Source organism: Cyanistes caeruleus, chromosome 17 (genome assembly GCF_971803275.1).
Source record: "Cyanistes caeruleus chromosome 17, bCyaCae1.hap1.1, whole genome shotgun sequence".
NCBI lineage: Eukaryota > Metazoa > Chordata > Aves > Passeriformes > Paridae > Cyanistes > Cyanistes caeruleus.
The window spans coordinates 882824-905509 of record NC_141717.1 but is presented as its reverse complement, the minus strand read 5'-3'; the positions used below and the strand labels follow the sequence as shown (position 1 = coordinate 905509).

The window sequence follows — 22686 nt, the reverse complement described above, 5'->3', positions numbered from 1 at the left end:
TCCTTCACAAAGCTTGGGGAGGAGAGGGTTGTGGTCTCTTGGACTTATCCTTTGAGGTCTTGTGGGGTAGGAGTATGTAGGACGCTGCAGAAGTGAAGATCCATCAGCAAGTACACAGGGAAGTAATTCTGGCAGTACCACACCAGTTGTCTTAGCTGAGCCTCTTCTGTGGGAAATTCACACAAACCACAGAGCTCAGACTGCAATCATGAGCCAAAGTTAACTCTGCCTCAGGTTGGGCCTTATAACCTGCACTCATTTTTGAGGCCACAGGATAGGACACAAGACACAGTTTATTGCCAGTCCCTTAAGTCTTTGCAAACCTAAGGAAGGCTGAGTAATTGGTTCCATCATAACCAAGATTACTGTAATACCAGTTGTAATGGTATGGCATTGGGGGCAGCTTTTGCCTATAGGTCTTTCTAAGTGAAGCTTGTTGGTAGAATGTGTGATACCTGCTATATGAGTATATGAGTAGAGGATCTTGCTCTGCGAGATACTGGTCTGGGAAAAAAATGGTGAGAGCAAACCACCTCATCTCTTTTAACCTGGTAGTGCCTGTTATTATAGGGATTATAATGTTACAGTGACTGTTGTAGGGATTCAGGCTTCTGGGGACAATTTCTCCTGCATAACTTCCTGACTGTTCCAAAGAGGCACTGATCAGCCTTCTCACTGCTCCACAATTCTGTGTCTTGCACTTGCAGGCCTTTAACAACATTTGATCTTCTGGGGGAAGATCACTTAGTCCTTGGAAGACTGGCCCACACTTTAGCAATCCTGATGTACTTGGCTGTCAACACTGTGGTAAGGAAGGGCTGAGGGTAGGGGTGACTTCCAGCCTGGGAACTTGAGGTGCCTTCTGAAACATCTGTGTACTTCAGGGCCTGATGCACTGAGACTGGAAGCAAGTTGGAGTTGAATGGGCTGAGAAGTTGTGAAATGGGCTGGGAAGAACTGTCAGAAAAAAGACATGGGATTCAAGCCACCCCTGTACTTTTGCTTGTTGTCAACTTTGGGGGGTTGTGCACATTATTTCTCTTTACTGCCAGAGTTTCCCCATCTGTAAAATAAATTCAGTTGTAGCACTGATGCTAACCTTTATTCAAGCATTTGGACAGTGCTCCCAGGCACATGATGGGATTGTTGGGGTGTCTTGTGCAGGGCCAGAGTTGGATTCACGACCCTTGTGGGTCCTTTCCAGCTCAGGACTGCTCATTTAATGAGCAGTATGTCTCAAGACCCAGCTCTACAGGGCAACGTGGATGGTGTTCAGTGGTGCTGTCACAATCCTCTTTTACAGGCAGTGACAGCAATGGGAAAGGCACTGCTGGAGTTTGTTTGGGCGCTGCGTTTCCACACGGACTCGTGAGTTACTGTAGTTGTATGCTCTCATTTTTAAAGATCAGCTGTGAACCAGCCTCCAGTCGTGGTTTGTCTTTGTTCAAGATTAGCATCTGGCTCAGTGTCAGTGACTTAATGCATTTACTTTGTGTTTTCCTCTAGCTGTGTGTTCTTATGATTGAGTTTAATGCCAGCCCAACATATGAACTTGGCTGATGTCTTCTAATGTGGCAGTACAGCCATTACCTATAGAAAGGTTGACAAATTTTCTGACCACCTATCTATGTGATAGTTGCATCTGTTTACTCAGGGAGCTTAGAAAACTTTAGATTCAATTCCAGCATTCAGTCTTGGAAAGGAATTAAGACATGTAGCCAAAAGTCTGTAAACATCCAGTTTCTGTTTTGCTCTCAGATGTGTCCAGGACTCTGAATTGTGCTAGACACCTGTGCACAGCATGGCAGGGGCTCTGTATGTAGGGCACACTGCAAGATTACACCCCTAAGCAGCAGGAATATGGCGAAAGTCATCATGTCATTTGAAACTGGAGAGCCCCTGAGGTGAGGAAATCAATGCAGAGCATAAAGCTGCAGGCTCTTAACCAGTTCAGTCCTTCTTTACAGGTATGTGCGCCAGGGCCTTTTGTCCTGTATCTCCTCCCTGCTCCTCAGTGTCCCTACAGAACGGATTCTGGCAGACATGACAGAGGAGCTGCTGGAGACTCAGTCATGGCTGGGAGGTAAGACATGGTGGGGTACATCAGTGCTTTTCTGGTTAGTGGTGAAGCTTTTGTGCAGCACCTCTTTAATTGTGATGGCAGCAGTGATGTCCTGGCATTGTGCTCTAGAGATCTGCATGATCAGCAAGTAGAGCACCATGTGTGCTGTAGGGATGCAGCACTGGGGTACCTGAGACATAAGCCAAGAACTGGGTATGGCATTACACACTGTGACTGTCCTTACAGGCCACCCAGAAAAATCCCCAAAGATAATCTGTGTAAAACCCTTTCTCTGTCTGAGCAGCCACCCACCCACCTCATGAAGCTGCAGGAAGGTGTTGTTTGTTACACCCAGGCAGTGACTTTGGCCAGCAGTAACACACAAAGCTTGTACGGCCTGTTTACAGCATGTGTTCATGAGGGGGGTGTTGTTAGAGCTAAAAACAGGAGGAAGAGGAGCATGGCCTAGTCTCTAGTTTGCTATTGTCAATGGAAAGAAAAAGCTACACCAAGACAGCAAATCACTTTGAATGCCATACCCAGCACACCTTATGCCAACATAAGCTGTGTCTGTGGGTTCTGGCATGCTGGAGCTGCACAGATCAGGCTCTGGTACTGCACTGAGCTGGAGGGAAAACAACTAATGCTGAAGCCTTCACTGTGTTCTGAGGGAAATTCTTGTGATTCTCTGGTCTGATTTCCTTCACCATTCTCACTCTTGGTGAGTCGCTTCCCGCAGGGAGCAAGCAGGAAGCAACACTGACCCAGCTGGCCTCTGATCCTGGCAGGTTGGGGTGCTCTGTGCCCTTTGAAAGGAAGAGAGCTGCCATGTCGGGCCAAAGACTTCACTTTTCCCATGACATGATGTGCTCTCAGGAATTTGTTTGTTTCTGCATTTAACACTGCTGTTACCAAGTGAAGCCTTTCAGGAATGTATTTCCAGCATGAGGGTTTGCATAGTCTGTTTCTAATGAGTTATTTTGGGGAGGAAGGAGGAGGGATGACCAAGATAGTAGAATCTTCTCACGCTTGTAGGTAGTGTAATAGCTGTCTTTTCATCTAGTGCTTTTGCATGAAAGCTGCATGGTTATTCCTGTGGAAATGAGAGCAGGGTAAAATAACTGTTGTGGGTATACCAGAGAAAGGAAAACTGCTATATGAGTAGTTCAGAACCCTTAAAGAATTCAGCTTCACGTATGGTTGAGTGCAATTTAAAGAGCTTCTAGAGCTGCTTCCTGAAACACACCAGCTTCTTGGGCTGTGCCTTTGCTATTTACTGCAAGGCTGTTGGGGAAACAGTTGCACAGGGGAGGTACTGAGCCCTTCCTGCTGCTCCAACAGATCATCTGGCACTAGAGACCTGCTTCTGTGACTGAATCACAGGTCTGAGCTCATGGACTTGGCTGTTGCTTCATGACTCTTCCAGACAAGATTTGCAAGAGGTGTCATGTATTAGCTGTGCTGTAGCTGGGAATGACAAACTGTCCTGCATGGGAGCCTTGACTACTATGCCTTTTAGCCACTCTGGGTTTCAGCTTAAAGCATCTGTATTTCTTCTGCCATGGCCAAAGCACAGTGATGAACAGTGAGATAGGAGATGTTAACATGAAGTGCTCAGTAGAAATCCACAGACCTCTTTCAGTTCATTGTTACATCAGGACCTCTGCAAACTGCTGTAGTGTGTCCTATGATTGACTATTGGCCATTCAACCTGTTGCCTGCAGCCCTGGCACTGTCTGCTTACTGGATGCTTTGGGACATATTAGCTACAGAGAAAGGCGAGAATCTACTTTGGAGTTGTCCATCATTGCCCTTAGTTGCCATGCTGGACTTGCTGTTGAGCAGCCTGATACTTCCCAGGGGAGGGAGTACCTAAACACTTCTAGGAAATAGTCCCTTTGATTCCTCAGCAGCTGCCTTTGAAGGAATTCCCCATCCCTTGCAAGTGCTGTGCAGCTATGTCATGGGTAAGTGTGGTTTGTGTCAGGACCAACAGGACACTGGTGCCTTGTGCCTCCCATGCAGTGCCAGCAGTGCCAAGTCCATGCTCATGGAACGAAAACATCACCAACAGCACTCTGAGCTTTTGAGCTTGTTCCAATCTGCCTTGTAACCTCCCTTTTTGCCTTCTGCAGAGGGAGTATGGAAGCACTAGGGTGCAGCTCTCCCTGCACTATAAATAGCCCTGCTTCAGTGACATGAGTCATGTATTTGGGCTGACAGTGCTGGGCTCCCAGCACACTGCTCGTGCGTACAGGATATCCTCACACAGGCTCCCTGCTCTTCCAGGCTCCCCTGCTCAGACATCCTGCATGCATCCTGGTTGTTACTTTGCAGGCCCATTAAGGGCCCCTGGAATAACAGCTGCTGGGAACAGCCTCACACTCCCCTTATGTGCTGTGGGAAGTGTGGAACTCATTTATCAGAAGACTGGTCTCTGAGAGTGAAGAATATGCTGAATCTTGAGGCCTGTCTCCTCCTTTCCCCATTGGAATGACATCATGACCCCAAATTCAGGAAGGAGCACTGACCATTTTAGATTGCAGGAATGGCAGAGTGGAGACTTAAGACTTTGGACAAAGTGTATTTCTAGCTGCAGACTTCATTCACACTTGCAGCTCATCTGTACAAAGCTTTTGTGTAGGTCAGGGTGACAAGTACAAATTCTGGCACGGAGATAATCCCATGGGATCCAAGGTCAGACAGTTTCTATAGTGTTTCAGACCAACTGACTGTTTGTTTCTCATAGAGGACTGGAGCACTACCCCATGTGGCAGTCAGGACTTTGCTGAACTCATGCTGCTCTACATGACCAAGTTCATGTGTCTCTGCCTTCTGGCTTAATGCAGTTCCTGCAAGTGCTGATGTCTGGCCCAGCTGTAGGTGCAAACACTGTTGTTTAGTTCTGTGATTGTCAGTAAAACAGTGAGAAGTGTTAAGGGCACTTTTTCCCATTTTCCAATTAACCGTGGCTGTTTATTTTGCAGATGTGATGGAGAAAGACCCTGATGGGGACTGCAGAAGGCTGGCCCTGCAGAACTTGCTGCTAATGGAGAACCTGAAAAAGAAACTTGAAGTTGTTCCTTCCTAGCTGAAGGGTAACAAAAATGACCTTTACCTTGTGCTCTTGACAGCTGGATGTAGTTGGGCACTGCTAGGGCCTCTTCAGCAGTCACCTGGCTGGAGGAGAGGAAGAAGGGGGAAGGGTGCTGAGCTGTAAGCCAGTGAGACTGACTTGACATCTGGACTTTGTAGTGGAGGCCAATTGAGTGAGCTCTGGGTATCCGGTACAGCGTGTACAGATGCAGGAAGGTAGGCGAGTGCTGCCATCCTCCCGCACCCCCACCCCCCACCCCAGCTATTTATAATCTTGGCAGGTCTGAGCACTTGGCTAAAAATACAGGGGAGATTTCACAGAGCCTTCTTGTCAGAAAAACAGGAGGGCTGGGGAGGGCCACTATGACATGCCCTTTACAAAGGCTCCCACATTCCTGTGCAGCTGGAGTTTGGGGGACCAGCTGTTGGTCTGCTGCTGGAAAAAGGTGTATGGCAATTTTGATTCCATGGTGTCTGGAATGGCAATGCTGATGATATGCAAGCACTGGATAACTACACTGAAGTGCTGAAAGTGTGCCAAACTTTAAAGGCCTGAGCTAGAGCTGGGCTGTGATTAGGAAGGAATAAACAGGGAATTTTTTTTTGTATAGTCTTAGTACAGCAGTTCCTACTAAAGAATAAATTATTTTCAGATTTTGACCTTAAAATCTCCCCAACCTTTCTTCCCTGAAAGCAATTTAGAAACTTCATGTTCACCCCAAATTTTGAAGCAAGTCACAAAACACGAAGAAAAATCATTCTAAGTGTAAGGGCTGGTTGGTAAGAAACATGACCTGATAACTACCACTTGGCAGGGTGACAGGCAGAGAGGTGACCAGAACCTTGGTTGTTACATTGAGCTTCACTTTTCTCAGTCCTGCTTGTGCCAGGGAAGAAATTGGCCTCCAAAAATGTGACTAGTACAGAGTGGCTTTAGTACAGAACTGGTGTTTGGAGAAGGAGCGTCACAGTAAGAGAGAAGATTAACTCACTCAGAGTGACCCAGCTCGAGCAGGGTTGGACCAGGGGACATCCAGGATCCCTTCCAACCCAGGTGTTCTGTGACTCTGAGGTTTACCCAGATGTCTGTAAGTGGTTGCTCTACCCCACATGACCCTCTGATGTATTTAAACACAGAAGCTTTTGTTGGGGAAGCTCTGCCTTCAGCCTGCAGGAGTAGGTAGTTTGACTTTTAACCAAGCTCCTACCCATATGATATGGGGATTGTTTTCAGAAGATCTCAATTCTAGGGAATCAAAGATCTGCACCATACAGATCAGAGTTGTACTTGAAAGGCAACTCACAATTTCTACCTCAAGTTATGCAGTTCTTCTGTACTGAGAAAAAACTGATGCAGTTCTTACTGGTTTTTTCTGCCTCAAATTTATTAAAATACTAAACCAGCTTTCTAACAGGAGATATACATGTGAATCACTGTATGCTGTGCTTGAGAGAACATATTAGCTCTAATACTGTTGCTTGTACAGTCAAGCAGGAAAAATAAATTCCTTGGTAATAACCAAAAAGCTGTGTGGCAACAGCATATGACTGATCTGAGCCCCCTAATGAGGATGGAATAAATGAGCTGTCAATAAAGTCAGCTTTGCATTTGGTAAGTGCTCATTGTCAGGGGTCCTCCACTTCATCAGCCACTTCTTCCTCCTCCTTGTTGTCTGTGTTACCATGGCCAGTGTGTGCTGGGGACAGGGCTTGGCTCATGGGAACACCAGCTCCTTGGTGCACGGTCTCCATGGTCTGTGGGGACACATAGTAGCTCAGATTTGAGGCTGGAATTCTCTTCTGCATCTCTTCCAGGTAGCGATAAGCCTAAAGGAATGCAGAGATCACTGTCAGAGGGCACACTGCTACAGGGGCCCCAGTAAACGATTTCTTGTGCTTTGCACATTAAAAGTGAAGTTCATCAGTACAGCTGGAGAAACTCTCACTTGGCTCCTCATTGGAGCAGCAGGCACTGGACTGTTCAGGGGGTGTGTGACACCTGTCCCGAAGGAGCAAATCACTATTTCCTCAAATAACTGCCATTTTAGTTTTCTTCTTTGGCCATGTGGCAAATGCAGTGTGGTGGTATTGCTGAGGCACACACCCAGACAGACCCTCTGTTCTCATTAAATCACTGGGAATGCTTAAGAATCTAGCACCATTTATGCTTTGTGTCCTGTGAGCTTTCTTTTTCTCTTCTCCTCCCATAGAATGAAAAATATGGATAAAGTTTCTGAGCTGTGCCTCACCCTGATGCACATTTAGGCTTCTACCATCTTCCTGCGTGAGAGCCACGCTCCACCAAGCTGCACAGATGGACAATATGGATTCTGTAGGTTAGAAGACTTAAGACTTCACTTACTGTATGGAATTCCTCCACTTGTGCATAATGCTGAACCAAAAATCCCAGGACATCGCCATACCGGATGGCATTGTCAAAGTCCTGTTCAGCCAGGAGCAGTTCGCACTGCCTGACTGCTTCTTCAGTGTCTTCAGGGTAAACTCTAGGAAAGGGCAAAAGGGAAGTGTCACAGCCGAGGGAGAGCACTCAGCCTATCCATCCAAGGACAGGAAAGAGTTTTTACTGCATTAGGTTCATGACAGAAGCCCAAACAAAACCCAAAAAAACCCTTGTCCTGGGGCTGATTGGCCAGTGTGGGCAGCAAGGTAGAGGGGGATATTCTGTCCCTCTGCCCTGCCCAGATGAGACTTCCACCTGCAGAACTCCGTCCAGCCCTGGGGTCCCAGCACAGGCACGACATGGAGCTGCTGGAGTGAGTCCAGAGGAGCCCATTAAGGTGTTCCAAGGGCTGGAGTCCCTCTGGAGCCAGGCTGGGAGAGCTGGGGGTGTTCACCCGGAAAAGAGATTGCTCCATGGAAATCTTAGAGCCCCTTCCAGTGCCTAAAGGGGCCCCAGGAGAGCTGCAGAGGGACTTAGGACAAAGGCCCTGAGGGACAGGATAAAGGGGAATGGCTTCCAACTGCCAGAGGGTAGGGAAAGATGGGATATTGGGAAGGAATTGTTCCCTATGAGGGTGGTGAGGCCCTGGCACAGGTTGCCTAGAGAAGCTGTGTCTGCCCTATCCCTGGAAGTGTTCAAGGCCAGGTTGGATGGGGCTTGGAGCAACATGGGGTAGTGGAAGATGTCCCTGCCTATGGCAGGCTTTTGAAACAAGGAGGTCTCTCAGGTCTCTTCCCACCCAAACCAGTGATTCTGTGATTTTATGATAATTAACCTTTCTGGCTACACCTCCCTTGGTCTACATCCTTCTCTTTCAGGTTACTTTTCTATCTTTAATGCAATGTTTTAAATGCACTTTTGAAAATCACATTATGGTTTCCCTGCTAGACAAATGTGCCAGCAGCTTTTTTTTTTTTTTCAGCAAGCTGCAAATTATTTATTAAACTTTAGGTACTATTATAACTTCTGTTCTGGTATGATATTTCTGTTGCTTAGTTTCTGTGCTCTCCATGCTGCAGCTCACCTCTGAGCATGGATGAACCGCTTCATCAGACTCATCCTGCTCTGCAGGTGTCTGAGTTTGCTTTCCTGTTCCACAGGGCTTCTGGCCTTTGCTTTGGAAAGGCACTTGTATGCTTCTGTGAGTGCTCTGTGGGCTTTTTCATAATTCTGATACTCATCGATCTCAACCTGCAAGAGGAGAAAGGAGATGGTCTTGCTCCATAATAAACTAGAGCTCCCTAATAAACTAGAGCTAATAAACCAAACATGTTCAGCAGTCACAGAAAGAGCAGTACCTGAGCACATGCATCATAGAAACCTGCCAGGAGATCAAGGGCCCCTCCTTTGGTGTAGAAGCTGATGATATTTGCAATAATCTTTGCATCTTTACGCCAGTCAAGTGACTGCAGGTAGTTGGCTGCCATGATATAAATCTCTCTCTGTCTGGAAACTCCCGCAAAGAAGATAATTTTCTCAGTATCTCCAGATTTCAGCAATGCCCTCATGGCCTGGAAAGGGAAGGAGTGGCACAGAGGGTAAATAATGTGAATGCAAAAACACCATCAAGATGGCTCAAAAGTTTCACCTGGGTAGTTACTGTAGGAAGTCTTCTTCAAGGTTGACTTTTCAAAACACCCTTGTTATGAGGCTATCCAGGCTGACCTTTAACTTGTTTCCTGCTTGTGTGTATTTCTTGGTGGCCATGTGGTAGTTGCCTTGTCTCATGCAGCAGTCGGCAATTTGCTCCAGCAGCTCCCTCCGGGACTCCTCGGAGAGATCCTGGGACTCCTTGGAGACTGTCATCTTCTCAGCCAGCTCCTCAGTGATGGTCAGATTCTGCTCAAGGCACAGCTGCAGAGCTTCATGGTACTGATGGGAGCAAGAGAGCAATAAAATGTTGCAAACACTATTGTGATACTTCACTTTTGCTTGTGGTGTAACCTACAGAAATCAGCTACAAACACAAACAGCTGAGGATGTCTGTCTGGAGCACTGGGCTGTAGTTATGTGTCTCAACATCAGCCCCTGTTCAGGCACACACAATCCCATTTTGTTTGCTAAGAACATGTTTGCTCTTATGACAGTATTGCTCTCACACAAGTATGCCACTAAAGATTCAGCCATTTTGACTCTGAACATGAGATTTTTAGAGACATAAAAATTAGGTTTGTTAGGCATGATCAATAGTAACATTTTCAGCAAATACAAATAAATTGAAAGATTTTGTTAAATATTTTGGTACTTCCCATATAGGAACAAATTCTGAGTAGGCTATACAAAAGCCTGTAGTCCAGAAAAGGGCTACAGTACCCTTGCAAAATGTGAAGAAAGCCAGCCATAAGAGCTTGTTAAGGAGAAGTGATCACAGGACTGGTCTGGTACCCAGCATTTTGGGAAGGCTCAGTTGCTAGTGCCCCTGAATCACTGGCTTAAGAGGAATCTTGAAACTTTACAAGTGCTTCTTGTATCTGTTTACCTGCACAGATGAATGGCTGTGTGCAGGTACACACCTGTTGTGCTCCTCTACCTGTGCACAGGGGACCAGAGGGCTTGGCTCACCTTCTTGGCTGTGAGCAGCAGCTCCAGTGCCTTCTCATACTGAGCATGTTCAATGAAGAACCCAGAGCAGCGGGCGAGCAGGGCTGGGTCAGACTTCTCATTCAGGTCTTCAGCAATGAGCTGTAGGGCCCCAAACTGCTGCGTGGCAAAGGCCAGCTCCAGGGCTTTGGAGAAGTGTCCTGCCTGCAAAATTAGGAATAAGGCTTCAAAGATGAGTGAGCACTCCAGAGCCAGTTCTCAGGATGCCTTTGAGTGGCTTAATAAAGCATTACTCACCATAAAAAAATGACTGGACATAGTAAGCACCACAACTGATTTAACATTCCTCTGCTGTAGGAACTGCTTCAGTGTAAAGTTTGGGAGTTTCTACTAAAAAACATTTACCTTGTGGTATAACATAACAGCTCTGTCCATTTGATCCCCCTTTTCCTCATAATAGCAGGCTGCCTCTATCATGTCTTCTGGTGAGCTCAGGAGAGCCAGGTTCATCAGCTGATCATCTAAATTATTCGCCTGTTCAAAAGCAAAGGTTTGGCTCTGGGTGTGCACACACAAATTTCATAATTCCAACTATTGGCAAGCCTGTGGCTTTATACTGTTACACAGTATTAAACTCTCACCCCCTTCTTTGTAAAACCTCTACAACCCAAGTGAATTTCAGCATTGATTATGATTATTTCTTTGAGGGAGTTTCTGATGAGTTGTTCAAGAAAATACATTTCCAAACCACCAAGACTTTATTGATCCATCTTTGGTAGAAGAGGTCAGCAGAAACCAGGAGCAGCTTAACCATGGGCTGTCCAAGAGCAGGCAGCGTCTTATGGGAGGGAATGGGCGCGAACACCTTGTACCACCAAAGAGCAGAACCCTGTGCTGGTGCGGGCACACTGTGCCCCTCTGCGTACCTTGCACAAGCGGATGGCGTTGTTGAACGCCTGGGCCCGGCTGTAGAAGTGCACAGCCTGCTTGATGTCCTCCTGACTCTCGTACTGGCGTGCCAGGTGATAGGAGGCTGCCCCATTCCCCGTTTCATTTGCTATTTCAGCAGCCTGCAGAGGGAATTGTACAGCTTTACTTCATGTCTATGCTTCTCCCAGGAGTGAGAACTCTGGAAGCAGGTGGAAGCAGACTGCCTTACCTTTTGAATGTTGCCTTGAAAGCAGTGGACACGGACTAGGGAAAAATAATCCTGAGCCAGTGCATAGTATTTTAATGCAGATTCCATGTCTGACTGGCTCTCCAAGTACTGTGCCCACCACTTCCACAGGCTCCTGGAAAAGCAGCAATATTAATTGCAGCAACAAGAACTGCCAGATGCTGTTTTTAACTCCTAGAGAGCTTGAACTAAAGACTGAACACACTTTTTAGAACATATGCTTTACCCCAACCAAAATGTGACACTCCCAAGATCAGCACTATACAGGAAGTCAGCCTGGATAACCAGTGTAACCAGTCTTGAGCATGTGCAGCATAAACCTGAAAAGCTGTTGGAGGGTCATAATTGATAAGGGAGGGGTTGAATGAGACTGAGGAGATTCACTCTGTCATCCTCACTCTAATCACAAATTGTATGTCAGATCTGACAGCTCCTTGTGGAAGGAACAAACATAGCACTGACTTGTCTTTCATCTTGTTGATGTAGTTCTCCAGGGCTTGTAAGTCTTCAGAGAGCATTCGAGGTACCTCGAACCTGTGTGTGTCTGACTCTTCATAGCTGTAGAGAAGAAGAACATATTAGATGTGAAATGACAGCCTCCTTATTAGCTCTCTGTGTGTATAATATACATTTAATCTAGTTTGGCAGTCATCAGCTGACAACCCTGGGAACAACTACTTTAGCTGTAAGACCAGTTGCAGTCCACCAGCACCATCAAAAATCAAAAGTTCAATAGTACTGACAAGCACTTGGAATTAGGGGGGTGTGCTCTTCATAGCACAGGAAATACTTTAAAAAGTGCCAGTGATGGCCCAAAGAAGTATCCCAGAAAGTTCTCCAAGCATCAAGCACACCTGGCTGGACAGGTCACAAATGCCTCAGGCTCCACACTGTACCACCCACTGCAACATCAGCCTCTGCCACTGCTGAGAGGTCACTGTCCCTACCCCAGCACCCACTTCTCCTAACCCCACTGCCCACCATGGCCATCAGTGGGTCTGTCTGAGCACAGGGGAGCTCTGCTTTGATTCTGGACAGAATTGACCTTTTTGGATGATGATGATGATGATGATGGGAACTTTCATATTGGAAAACTCCTTAAAAATATCTCAAACAAGAAATACAAGACATCAAAAATACCCTCCCCTAACTTCTCATGGGACTTAACAGCTACAGGAGAGGATCAAGCACCAGAAGCAACCAAGTCAAACTAAATTCTGCTTCAGCAGTTGTATCTGGGACTCAGGAAAAGCAAATAATTGGTTTTGTCATGGAAAAGGAAGGAAAGATGGCAGTGGTCTTCCAGAGATAAACACAAGACTGGGGATTACACACGAGAGTAGGGTTTAACTACTGGCCCTGACAGACTTCACCTTTTAGAAACTACACATTATTTGCATGGGAGGGTGCTGGGAGGTTTCACTGAGAATGCTTTCACTCTGTGAAATAGAAGGCACCAGAAACAGGAAAATACTTTAATTAATTTTTACTGGTCATCATCAAACATCTTCCTTCACCCATCTCCACAGGGGAAGGAGGCTCCCAGTCCCCCATGTACACCCAACTGGTGCTTACTGGGTGAGTGCCAGGCACTGCTGCCCAGTTGCCTCCAGGTGCTTCGCGTAGTTGTAGTGGGTGGTGCGCAGGTGAACCCGGTCATGAGCCTCAGCCGTTTCGATGGCTTTCTGCCACTGGTTGGAGGCTTGGTAGAACTTGTTCAAGAGGTCATACCGTTTGCAAGCCTTGTACAGCCGCTCTGCATCCTCCTGGGAGAGGAACACCCAAAATCCCCGTCAGCCCCAACCCACACTGTGTGTCAGTCACATCAGGCACTGCATCTTGAAGCAGTTTATTAGTGCAGGGCACTGCAATGGAATTAAAGAAACAACATTCAGGCAGAGGGGTTAACCAACTAAATATATGTGGCCTGGGATAGCATGTTATAGGGAAACAGGATGAGTATGTAAAAATAAGGAAAGCATTCAGATCCTGACATTTATTGTACAGGACTGACTGGGAGGGACGGGAGTGACACAAGCAAGTCATCAATGATCAAATGCTGTCAAATTAGGAGTGTGAATCACCAAAAATGGAGACATGCTTAAGTGGGCATACAGCTACTGACCCTGCTGCGCACCCAGGGGTGAGGCTTAGGAGAAAATCCTGGCACTCAGGGTTTGAGAATTAGGATACTGTGAGCCAGGGAACCCCTGTGACCTCCCAGCAGGTCTCAGAGACAGCAATGCTGTTCATGGACAACTGAGCTCCATTCCTGGGAATAAATGTTACTAATTTATTACAGAATTAGAACAGGAGGGTTTTGCCAATGCTGACGCAAGGGCAAGCAAATTTGGAACTATTATTTTTATTCTCTGAGAGGTACTAACTCCCGTGGAAGGAGCATTTTCCTGCTCCACCCAACTGCTGTCCAGCTGAACACTATATTTAGTAAATTAGGATTATCTGTCCAAGACAGAAAACTGCTTTCTGTGTCTTATTGTTTTGAATTTTAAAAAGCACAGAAAGTGGAAAAGGAAGATGCCTGCCCTAGGTTTCTGCATGAGATGAAAAAAAGCAGTAGAACTGCATTTGTTTTGCTATAGTTCCCTTCCACCTCTCCAAACACATCCAAATATCCAAGAGAAGAAGCACTGACACTTTTAAGCCTCATAGCTTTCTTTGCCAGGAAGCCTTTACAAACATTTAGTTTGAATTTTCCTTTTTTCCTTACTTTTAACTCAGAATAGTTACTCTCTGTCTCTCTTTCATACTCATCAAATAATTATAGATTGCTGAATACCTTTTCAAGCCAAATTCTAATTATTTGGCCGTTTTCAAGACTTCCTTTTCTGTGAAGTCTTTCCAAGAGCTGAGAAATTTGCACTTATTTTCTCTGAACCTTTTCCAGTTCATCAACTTTTTTTTTCTGTAATGAGATACTTAAAGGCTGGAAGTCATCATTCCAGCTGTAGCTGCGCTGAATACACAGTTACCAAATCCAGGCCCCGGCCTGGGTTTTTCTCCTCAAACATAGCCCCAAACTGATTTTTGCTGTCATAGTACCTTGCTATTTTTTATCTAATTCAGTATTTCCTATAGACTGTGGGTTATTCCATAAAGTCCTTCCCAATTTTTCCCTCTAATGGATCATATGCCTGGATCTCTTATGGTTCCCAGACTAAAAATTTCTGGCTTTCTTATGGATCATTACTGAAAGTATTAAATTAGTGGAATACTAATCCTACTCTAACTAGCACCAGTCAATTTTCAATCCATATGACACTGCTGGTCTCAAACCCAGCTTAGATCTCAGTTCTATTGGCAATCAAGGGGAATGAAGTCAGACACAAGGTCCACTTTGGGGTGTATTTGTTGCCAGGTTGGGTTCCAGATGGAGGAACAAGAGAGTTGTTCCATACACCAACCCTGGGGAACGACCAGATATTGTCCTCTGGCTGGATCCAGCCAAGTTCCTGCTCACACACTGGGAGAAGTGAGGATAGAAATCTGGGTGATTAAGCATCCCTGGGACAGCAGCGGCGATGAATGTGACTGACCAGAGCTCTCCAGCCCTGCAAATAAAGTCTATTTTGCCTAAACTCCAACAACTTCAGGTCAGCCCTCAATCTGTGACAGCACACAGCTCTAGCCTTTCACTTTGGAAACAAATACTTTCAAAATGGATCTTGTGATCCATATCAGAGCTTAAATATCAGAGCTCCATATGAGAGCTTTAAACATGTTTGTTGAAACATTTTAACTATAATAAAATAATAGACTTTTTAAAATTCAGTGAAACCTAGAATGATTAAGCTTGGAAGAGGCTTATGCCCCAAGAAAGCAGGTTTCTGTTAAATGTTTCACACATAAAACAATCTTTAAAAGATGTTTCCTTCAGCCAGCAGTTTCACTGAGTAGTTTTTCAGAGTCTGCTATAAACTTTTCACAGCTTGGCTGTGGGATTTACCAGCATGCCCAGCTGGATGGCCAGCACAGCCACCCTGGCCTTCTGCTCTGGCTCTTGCTCAGCCTCCCGCAGTGCCTTGGCTCCTCTTGCATGACCCATGTGCCCCAGGCAAATTTTGGCAACATCGAGCCTCTGAGTCTTCACACACATGCGAGCCATGTTCTCCCAGACAGCCTCACTGCAGGAAATGGGAAAGAAAAGGAGAGCTGTTATTGTGTCACCTGGAAGGCAGGTGAGGTGTGAGAGTGTGAAAGGGGAAACCATCTGTACGTTGGGAATGGGGTGACAGTAACAGAGACTGCAGCAGCTGTGTGAAGACTGAAGAGGAACAGAAGCAGGCTCATACACAAAGGTCAGTTCTTGAGCTAAATGACACTAACCTTAAGGAAATAGTGTGGAGTTTGATTTACACCAATGTCTAAACAACAGCAGATACACCTCTACTCTGGAGACAGGCTGAGAGAGCTGGGGATATTCAACCTGGAGAAGAGAAGGCTCTGAGGAGAACTTAAGAGCTACTTCTTATGCCAAAAGGAGCTCCAGGAGAGCTGGAGAGGGAGTTGGGACAAGGGCCTGGAGGGACAGGACAAGGGGGAATGGCTTTAAATTGAAGGAGGGGAGATTCAGATTGGAAGAAATTCTTCCCTGTGAGGTTGGTGAGGCCCTGGCACAGGCTGCGCAGAGAAGTCTTGGCTGCCCCATCTCTGGAAGTGTTCAAGGGGCTTGGAGCAACCTGGGGACAGTGGAAGGTGTCCCTTCCCAAAGCAGGGGTGGGTTGAACAAGATGGTCTTTAAGGTCCTTTCCAACCCAAATCAGTCCATGATTCTGTGTTTGCACAAATATAAACATTTATCATGTGCCCATCCTGCTGTAACTGCAACCTATAGACAGTCACAATTCCCACACTCATGTTCAGAAATCAAAATTAAAATTATGAGAAAAGTCTTAACCTCACACTGGAAATCTCCTGCTGCAGTCTGGAATAGTTTAAATACTGAGAAACTATTGAGAGCCCAATTGTTGTACTCAGTAATAGGGAATAATGTGTAGAAAAATTACCAAACAACCATGTTCTAATCTAAAACTTGTATGCAACAGGCAAAAAGAAAAGCTTTGTGGTGCTCTGAACAAGAACTCTTCAAGGCTATGAGCTTGGAGTTAACACTGCAAAGTCCCCTGCCCAGGCAAGGCAGGAAGGGCTGAGGACCATGCTCTCAGCAGAATTGCTTAGCAGAAGGGCCACAACAGAACTGACCATCACAGAGTGGGACAAGCAAAGATTTTCATAGATTCTATTCACATTTGAGGCTCTTCAGAATTTCATGCAATATCTTTGACTAATAAAAACCATGAGCATCCGAAATGTTACCCTCAGCAGAGGTACAGTCTATGCAGTTCTCAGGCACAGACACAGCACAAAGTAAACATAAATTTTAAAAGCAGGGAAAAAATAAGAAAATAATAGAAGAGAATGATACTTTACGACCTGCCACCAAATTACCTTCCAGTTTTCCTATGATTAAAATGTTTTTCTGTTTCCAGTGGCTGTGGGAAAGCCCTGCACAAACAGGAGAAAGTGACTAACTGGGAAGGGACAGAACAAGTGAACCACGACCTGCTCTTCAACACATACACTAAGAAAAGGCACACGAAAAATCCCTTGCATAATTTACTTTAGAATTATATCGTCTTTTACTTGCAGTGCAACTCTTATAAAGGTTTCAAGTAGTGATCAACATGAGTAAGTGATACAGACTTCACTGAGGACAAATGGTATAGAGAAAATAAAAAAAGAGAAGTGATAAATCAGGGACAAATTTCAGAAACATCAGAAGTGTTTCTGGTTTAGAAAAGCAAAAATGCATGTCTGAGTGCTACCTTTCTTACAACTGAGTGGTACTCAAACACAGCCTCCTATGCTCTTCTTCTATATGTCCAAACTCCCCAGCTGAGGAGTCAAAAGGAACATTGAAATAAAGCATGGTAATTTCAGACCTGAGAGGGCCTGACAGAAAGCAGTGCCAGATACTTCCATGCATCACCACTCAGAATACAGAAATGCTGCCTTGTGTCAGCAGATGTGACCTTCCTAATTTCTGAGAAGTTGGAATAGTTTTCTTTTATTCCAGACACTATCTGTATCTGGAGTTTGGAAAACTAGGAAAAACACCTTTAAAGAACATTGACATGCTCAGTGTGATGTTAGTTATGTTAACCTGGTTTTGAACAACACAGCCAGTTGAGTTCTGTCCTTAGGAAGAGCTGCTCAAAGCTCATAGGCAGTGCCTGGGTACAGCTGTGCTACACAGCACTTGAGAAGTAAATTTTCCAAGCTCTGCAGCATGCCAGAAGAAGCTGCCAACAGCCAGTTGGCTCTGGGTGAAAGAACGCACGTCTGTACTGGGCTTTGTCAAGCTGACTAACAGTGAGTTTCAGAAAGGAAATCAAAGTCTTTATTTTGCAGGGCTCTGACAGCTCTCAACTCCCTCCATGCAGGAAGATGAGAGTTCATTGGCTCAAACAGGCGAGCGCATGAGATTCTTATTTAGACTACAGGGAGTGGAAACTTTTGAGAGGAAACAGACTACACAGTGTATTTTAAAGCACAAAGTTAAAAGATAACAGTATGCAAAGAGTCACAGCAGGATTTAGGAGATGTTGCTCATCATTTCTCAGCTGTGTTATGCTTTCTTGGATGGCAACAACTCCTGCCAATGTCAAAATTCAGCAGGAGCTGCTGCCTGTAGGACACCTCTTTGGGAGCTCTTGCCCCCCATGCACTATGCCTGTGGACCACATGGCACCCAGGTACATGGGCCCTGAGGAGCTGGAGTTCAGCCATCCCACCTCTTGCCCCTCCACTCCAAACCATTTGCAAAATGAACCTGAGAGGTTTGAGCCATGGGTACGCTGACAACAAACGCAGAGGGAGAAACATCTGCAGTGGATGTGCTCTGCAGTTGGTTTTATTCTAGCAGGCAATGCCTTCTGCCACCCCAACTGGGCAGGAGGTGAACATACCAGGCACCAAAGACACTGAATTTAACAGTGTTCATGGCAGAGCACAGCTTGCATGGACTCATGCAGTACAGAGACCACAGCAAGAGATAAGAGGGATACCAAAGAAAGGCGTCCCTGCCCATGGCAGAGAGTTGGTGCCAGATGGTCCTTAAGGTCCTTTCCAACCCAAATCATTCCATGATTCTAAGATTCTGAGAGACATGATCAGGGCAGCTCACCAGCACAAGAACCCATGGCAGGTTCTCCTGACCATCTCTTCTCCTGGGTTCTGCCTTGCAGAAACACCTGAAGGAGTGTTTCATCTAAGGAACCCAGCCTTGCTCTGCCCAGAGCAGTTCCCATACCTCACTGGGTTTGATTAGCAGCTGCACAGGGCAGAGCAACAGCTATGGTCCCCATGGAACTGCAGCAGAGACTGGTTCTTTCCAGTAGACACATTCTTCACAAGAGGGATGATGCTCTGATAAGGCATGTGGAGAGGAGACGGTAGGGAAGGGGAGGGGATCCTGGGAGCACCCACAATCCGCTTCCATTTCTCTCTGTGTTTCACAAAGACCAACTTCAGCCACGAGATACACAACCTCCCTGGCAGGAATGCACCTCCACAGAACCACAGAATCACTAGATTGGAAGAGACCTTCAAGATCATCAAGTCCAACCAATGCCCTAATACCTCAACTAAACCATGGCACCAAGTGCCATATCCAATCTATTTTTTAAACACATCCAGGGATGGTGACTCCACCACCTCCCCAGGCAGACAATTCCAGTATTTTATTACTCTTTCCATGAAGAACTTTTTCCTGACGTCCAACCTAAATTTCCCTTGACACAACTTGAGACTGTATCCTTTCATTCTGTCCCTTGCTGAAAGGAGGTTGTAGAGAGTGATAAGGTCACCTCTGAGTCTCAAGTTTTGCTGCCCCTCAGAAATGCAGACAGATGGATGTGGGTCTGGTGAAGGAACAAGAAACAGGAGGTGCAGAACAGGTTCACTTAAAGCCCAGGGAAAACCACAGTTTATCTCCCAGTAGCTGCCAGTGCAGTAAGAAAGCTGAAACTGTTGATGCATCCCTAAAAGGCAGCAACTCTCCAGGCCTGGCTCCACTGTCCATATAAAATGCCAAGTAATATTTTTCCCTGCCCCCAACTCTGACTCCAGGAATTTCCTGTTCTTCCCCTCCTCCTCCTTTCATCCCCACTGGAAAGCCTCTCACATCTGTACCTCATCAGCTGAAGCTGGAAACTTAATGAAGCCCAGGCACAGCAGCAGTGGTAGCAGAGCCATGGGAAGGCATCCCAAGCACCCAGGGAGCCCCAAGCCCCCCCACAAGGCACAGGGATACACCATCTACTGCTGCACCCTGTGCTCCCAGGCTTCAGGCCACATCCATAGTGCCAGGGATTTGGGAAGCAAATGGTGATGCCTGTTAAGAGTGGGCACAAATCTTACCACATATTTGATGAAATGTGCTTTGTGTCTGACCTTTCACATCTGTTTTTCTGTGGAACTGTGTTTACAGCATCCACAGTCTGATCTTACAAACCCTTCAGATCCCATATATTTTTCATTGCCTATTTAGCACAAAAGTTTAAAGAAAAAATTGACTATTATTTAGAAGTGTTGGAGATTTCTATGTCTGAGGCATTTCACTGAAAAACCTTTTCTCCCTCTATTTAATGGGCTATATTTGGAAAATGAACACTGATCAGGATCAGGGTAAAAAAAAAACCTCTTTTCAATTTGGGCCCCACTTTGTTGGGTACCAACTGACCCTATAATACACAAGTTATATATAACAAATTAATATTTCAACCTCTAATGTTATATTATTGATAATCACAGAACCACAGAATAGTTTTGGTAGGAAGGGACATTAAAAAACATCTTGTTCCAAACTCCTGCCAAGGGTAGGGACATTCCACTAGACTGGAAAACTAGGGACTTGAGAAAATTAGGTTTTATCTGATGTAACTAAAATAGGTTTGATGCTTTTAAATTGCATTTATGGGATTTTGGTTATATCTTTCTGTGGGACTAAAAGACAACAAGGAACTAATAGATGAAAAGTTGCAACAGTTCAATGAGACTCTTGATAGTGTTAAAGATATGAGCTAGTCTAAGAAAAGTCAGGCATTTTCATGCCTGATCCAAATGCTGAAATCTGATGAGGCTACTCCTAAAAATACTTCCCTGGCAGAAACAGACCATTTGATAAAGCAGCTTCACAGACTCTATCTATAATAGAATATATTCTATCTATAATAGAGTATATGAGTATATAATATCCCATTAATAGAGTATATAATATCCCATTGAATACACAGCTTTGTTCCAAACTTAACCTTGTAAAACCAACCAACCAAGAGATTGCTCCATGTGGGTTGCATGACACAAACCCCTGCGCCTCACAGAACACAGTGAGTGCAAAATGCACATCCTGCTGCCTGTATGTCAGCAAAGAAGCATTCACTAAGGTAGTTTTTTATTAAGGATCAGGATTCCCATTACTGTTTAAATTGGATATTAGGAAAAATTTCTTCATGGAAAGGGTGGTCAGGCACTGGCACAGCTGCCCAGGGCAGTATTGGAGTCAACATCCCTGGAAGGATTTAAAAGCTGTGTGCATGTGGCACCTGGGGACATAGGTCTGTGGCTGGGGCAATGGTTGGACTTGATCTTTTCCAACCTTTATGATTCTATGACTAGACTGATTGGTTCAGCCTTTGTAAAATATAATTGTAACTGTTTTTAATGTTACATAAAAGAAAGAAGCTTGGGCTCTGCTGAAAATAAATACTCAGACTTCATCAAATTGCAAATATCAAATGGGAGGAGACAGACGCAGGTATGTGACATTTCTGTAAAGGTAAATCTCTCCTGGCGTTATCTGCAGATAAACATCATCTGTCTTGCTGCTGAATCCCTGGCTTATAATAAACACAGAATCATAATAGCAAATAATCCAAGGGGTTTAAAATATGCAAAGACAGTCATTGCTGATAGGAAATTTCTTTGAAGAATGGCAGACACTTGTGTGTTTATACAAATATATGTTTAAGTTCTAAAAACTGCAAGATACAGAAACATGACCAATTATAGGGAAAAAGAGAAATCAAAGATGCTCTAGTGCTCTCAAAGGATGATGATGCTCAAAGTACTTAAAGCTTCATATGTTTAAAGATTAAAAATTATCAGAACACATGGAGGAGAGTTGAGCTCATAGGTTAGTACATTCAACTTCAGTAGCTGAAAACTAATTATAGGAGCATCTTTCTGTGTATTGGGTCAGGGCAGATTGGTTGGTTAGGGGCAAAGCCTCTTGCCTGGTAAGACAGAGCCACTATAAAATTAAATCAGTTTCTAATCTAATTTATTGATTGCAGTGAACGCCTGTGTCAGCCCCTCAGGTGTGGTGGTGCTTGGTGAGGAAGGTCTCTGCCAGGTCTCCTCAGTGCTGACTGGATGCTGTGCCTTCAGTTCAGTGCGTGAAGGCAATGCTACACTCGTGCGGGATTTGTGCAGCCTGAAGAACGGTGCCAGGCTCAGCTCAGGAGAGGCAGAACCCCAGGCAGTACTGCCCGGCCGCAAGGCAGCACCCACCACAATCCCTGTCCTCGTCTTGGTGCTGCCGAGGCAGCTGATGACAACAGCAAACAGCAAAGAGCCGTCTGGAGTGCCAGTCTGGGCAAGACCGCTCTGGAAACACGCAGGTTCAAGGACAGTTTGGAGTGCCCTCAACAACCCTCTTTAACCGGTTTATCAGAGGAACACCTGCATTGCCCGGTGGCAGTCCATTCCGTACTGGGCTGTCAGCAGGGACATCCTATCAAGCACACGGCAGCAAAGTTTCCAAGTCCTGGGCAGCGAGAGGGGTGGGCAGCCTCCCTGGAGGCTCCGCGGAGCCAGCAGCGTGCCCGGCACTCCGGGACTCGGCTGTGCCAGCTCCACGCCGGCGCTTGTGCGGTGACTCTCAGCCTCACACCCGAACACTTGCCCTTGTCTTTGCAGATACCCCCAAACCGGGTTGTTATCGGGCTGAGAATCTAGAGATTTTTTACTTCCTATTTATCTGCCACGGTCTATGGTCTATGCACTATAGTGCAGAGAGAACGCGGACATCAGGGCACCCCCGCAGCGCTTTCGTCGCGCTGTCCAGCAGCGAACCCCAATATTGTTTTGCTTCTAGTAAAAGGTATTTCAAAACCCCTCTCCTCGATCCGCTTCCACAGAGCTGATGCCCCGAGGGCTGAAGCTGGGATTTCCTTCTCTTTCTTTTCCCGAAGAGCTCCGCTGTGCTCCCCGGGCTCTCCGAGACGCTTCAGGTCCCGGCAGCCCTGATGGGGGCAGGGGCGAGGG

At 45.7% G+C, this 22686-nt stretch overlaps 2 protein-coding genes across 23 annotated transcripts in view; one reads left to right on the top strand and one right to left on the bottom strand.

Moving 5' to 3' along the window:
* The window catches only part of TELO2 (telomere maintenance 2), a 36853-nt gene that overhangs the window by 13945 nt on the left and 222 nt on the right, over positions 1-22686 (top strand). For 2 of the 6 annotated variants that reach the window (XM_023937086.2, XM_086855118.1), the window contains exons 17-20: positions 708-807; positions 1304-1368; positions 1968-2083; positions 5050-9531. In XM_023937086.2, coding sequence (XP_023792854.2) covers positions 708-807; positions 1304-1368; positions 1968-2083; positions 5050-5153 — 385 coding nt within the window. In that variant the 3' untranslated portion in view covers positions 5154-9531. Of the gene's footprint in view, positions 1-707; positions 808-1303; positions 1369-1967; positions 2084-5049; positions 9532-14716; positions 14748-22686 lie in introns of those variants that run through there. The other 4 variants (XM_086855123.1, XM_086855120.1, XM_086855121.1 and 1 more) reach the window with 4 other exon arrangements.
* The window catches only part of IFT140 (intraflagellar transport 140), a 90681-nt gene continuing 73858 nt past the window's right edge, over positions 5864-22686 (bottom strand). For 11 of the 17 annotated variants that reach the window (XM_086855099.1, XM_086855104.1, XM_086855096.1 and 8 more), the window contains 12 exons: positions 15305-15482; positions 12913-13103; positions 11800-11895; positions 11320-11452; positions 11087-11230; positions 10566-10694; positions 10182-10364; positions 9285-9491; positions 8918-9130; positions 8644-8810; positions 7521-7662; positions 5864-6985 (listed from right to left, as the gene is read on the bottom strand). In XM_086855099.1, the coding sequence (XP_086711225.1) occupies positions 6785-6985; positions 7521-7662; positions 8644-8810; positions 8918-9130; positions 9285-9491; positions 10182-10364; positions 10566-10694; positions 11087-11230; positions 11320-11452; positions 11800-11895; positions 12913-13103; positions 15305-15482 (1984 nt within the window). In that variant the 3' untranslated portion in view covers positions 5864-6784. The remainder of the gene's footprint in view (positions 6986-7520; positions 7663-8643; positions 8811-8917; positions 9131-9284; positions 9492-10181; positions 10365-10565; positions 10695-11086; positions 11231-11319; positions 11453-11799; positions 11896-12912; positions 13104-15304; positions 15483-22686) is intronic. The other 6 variants (XM_086855109.1, XM_086855106.1, XM_086855108.1 and 3 more) reach the window with 1 other exon arrangement.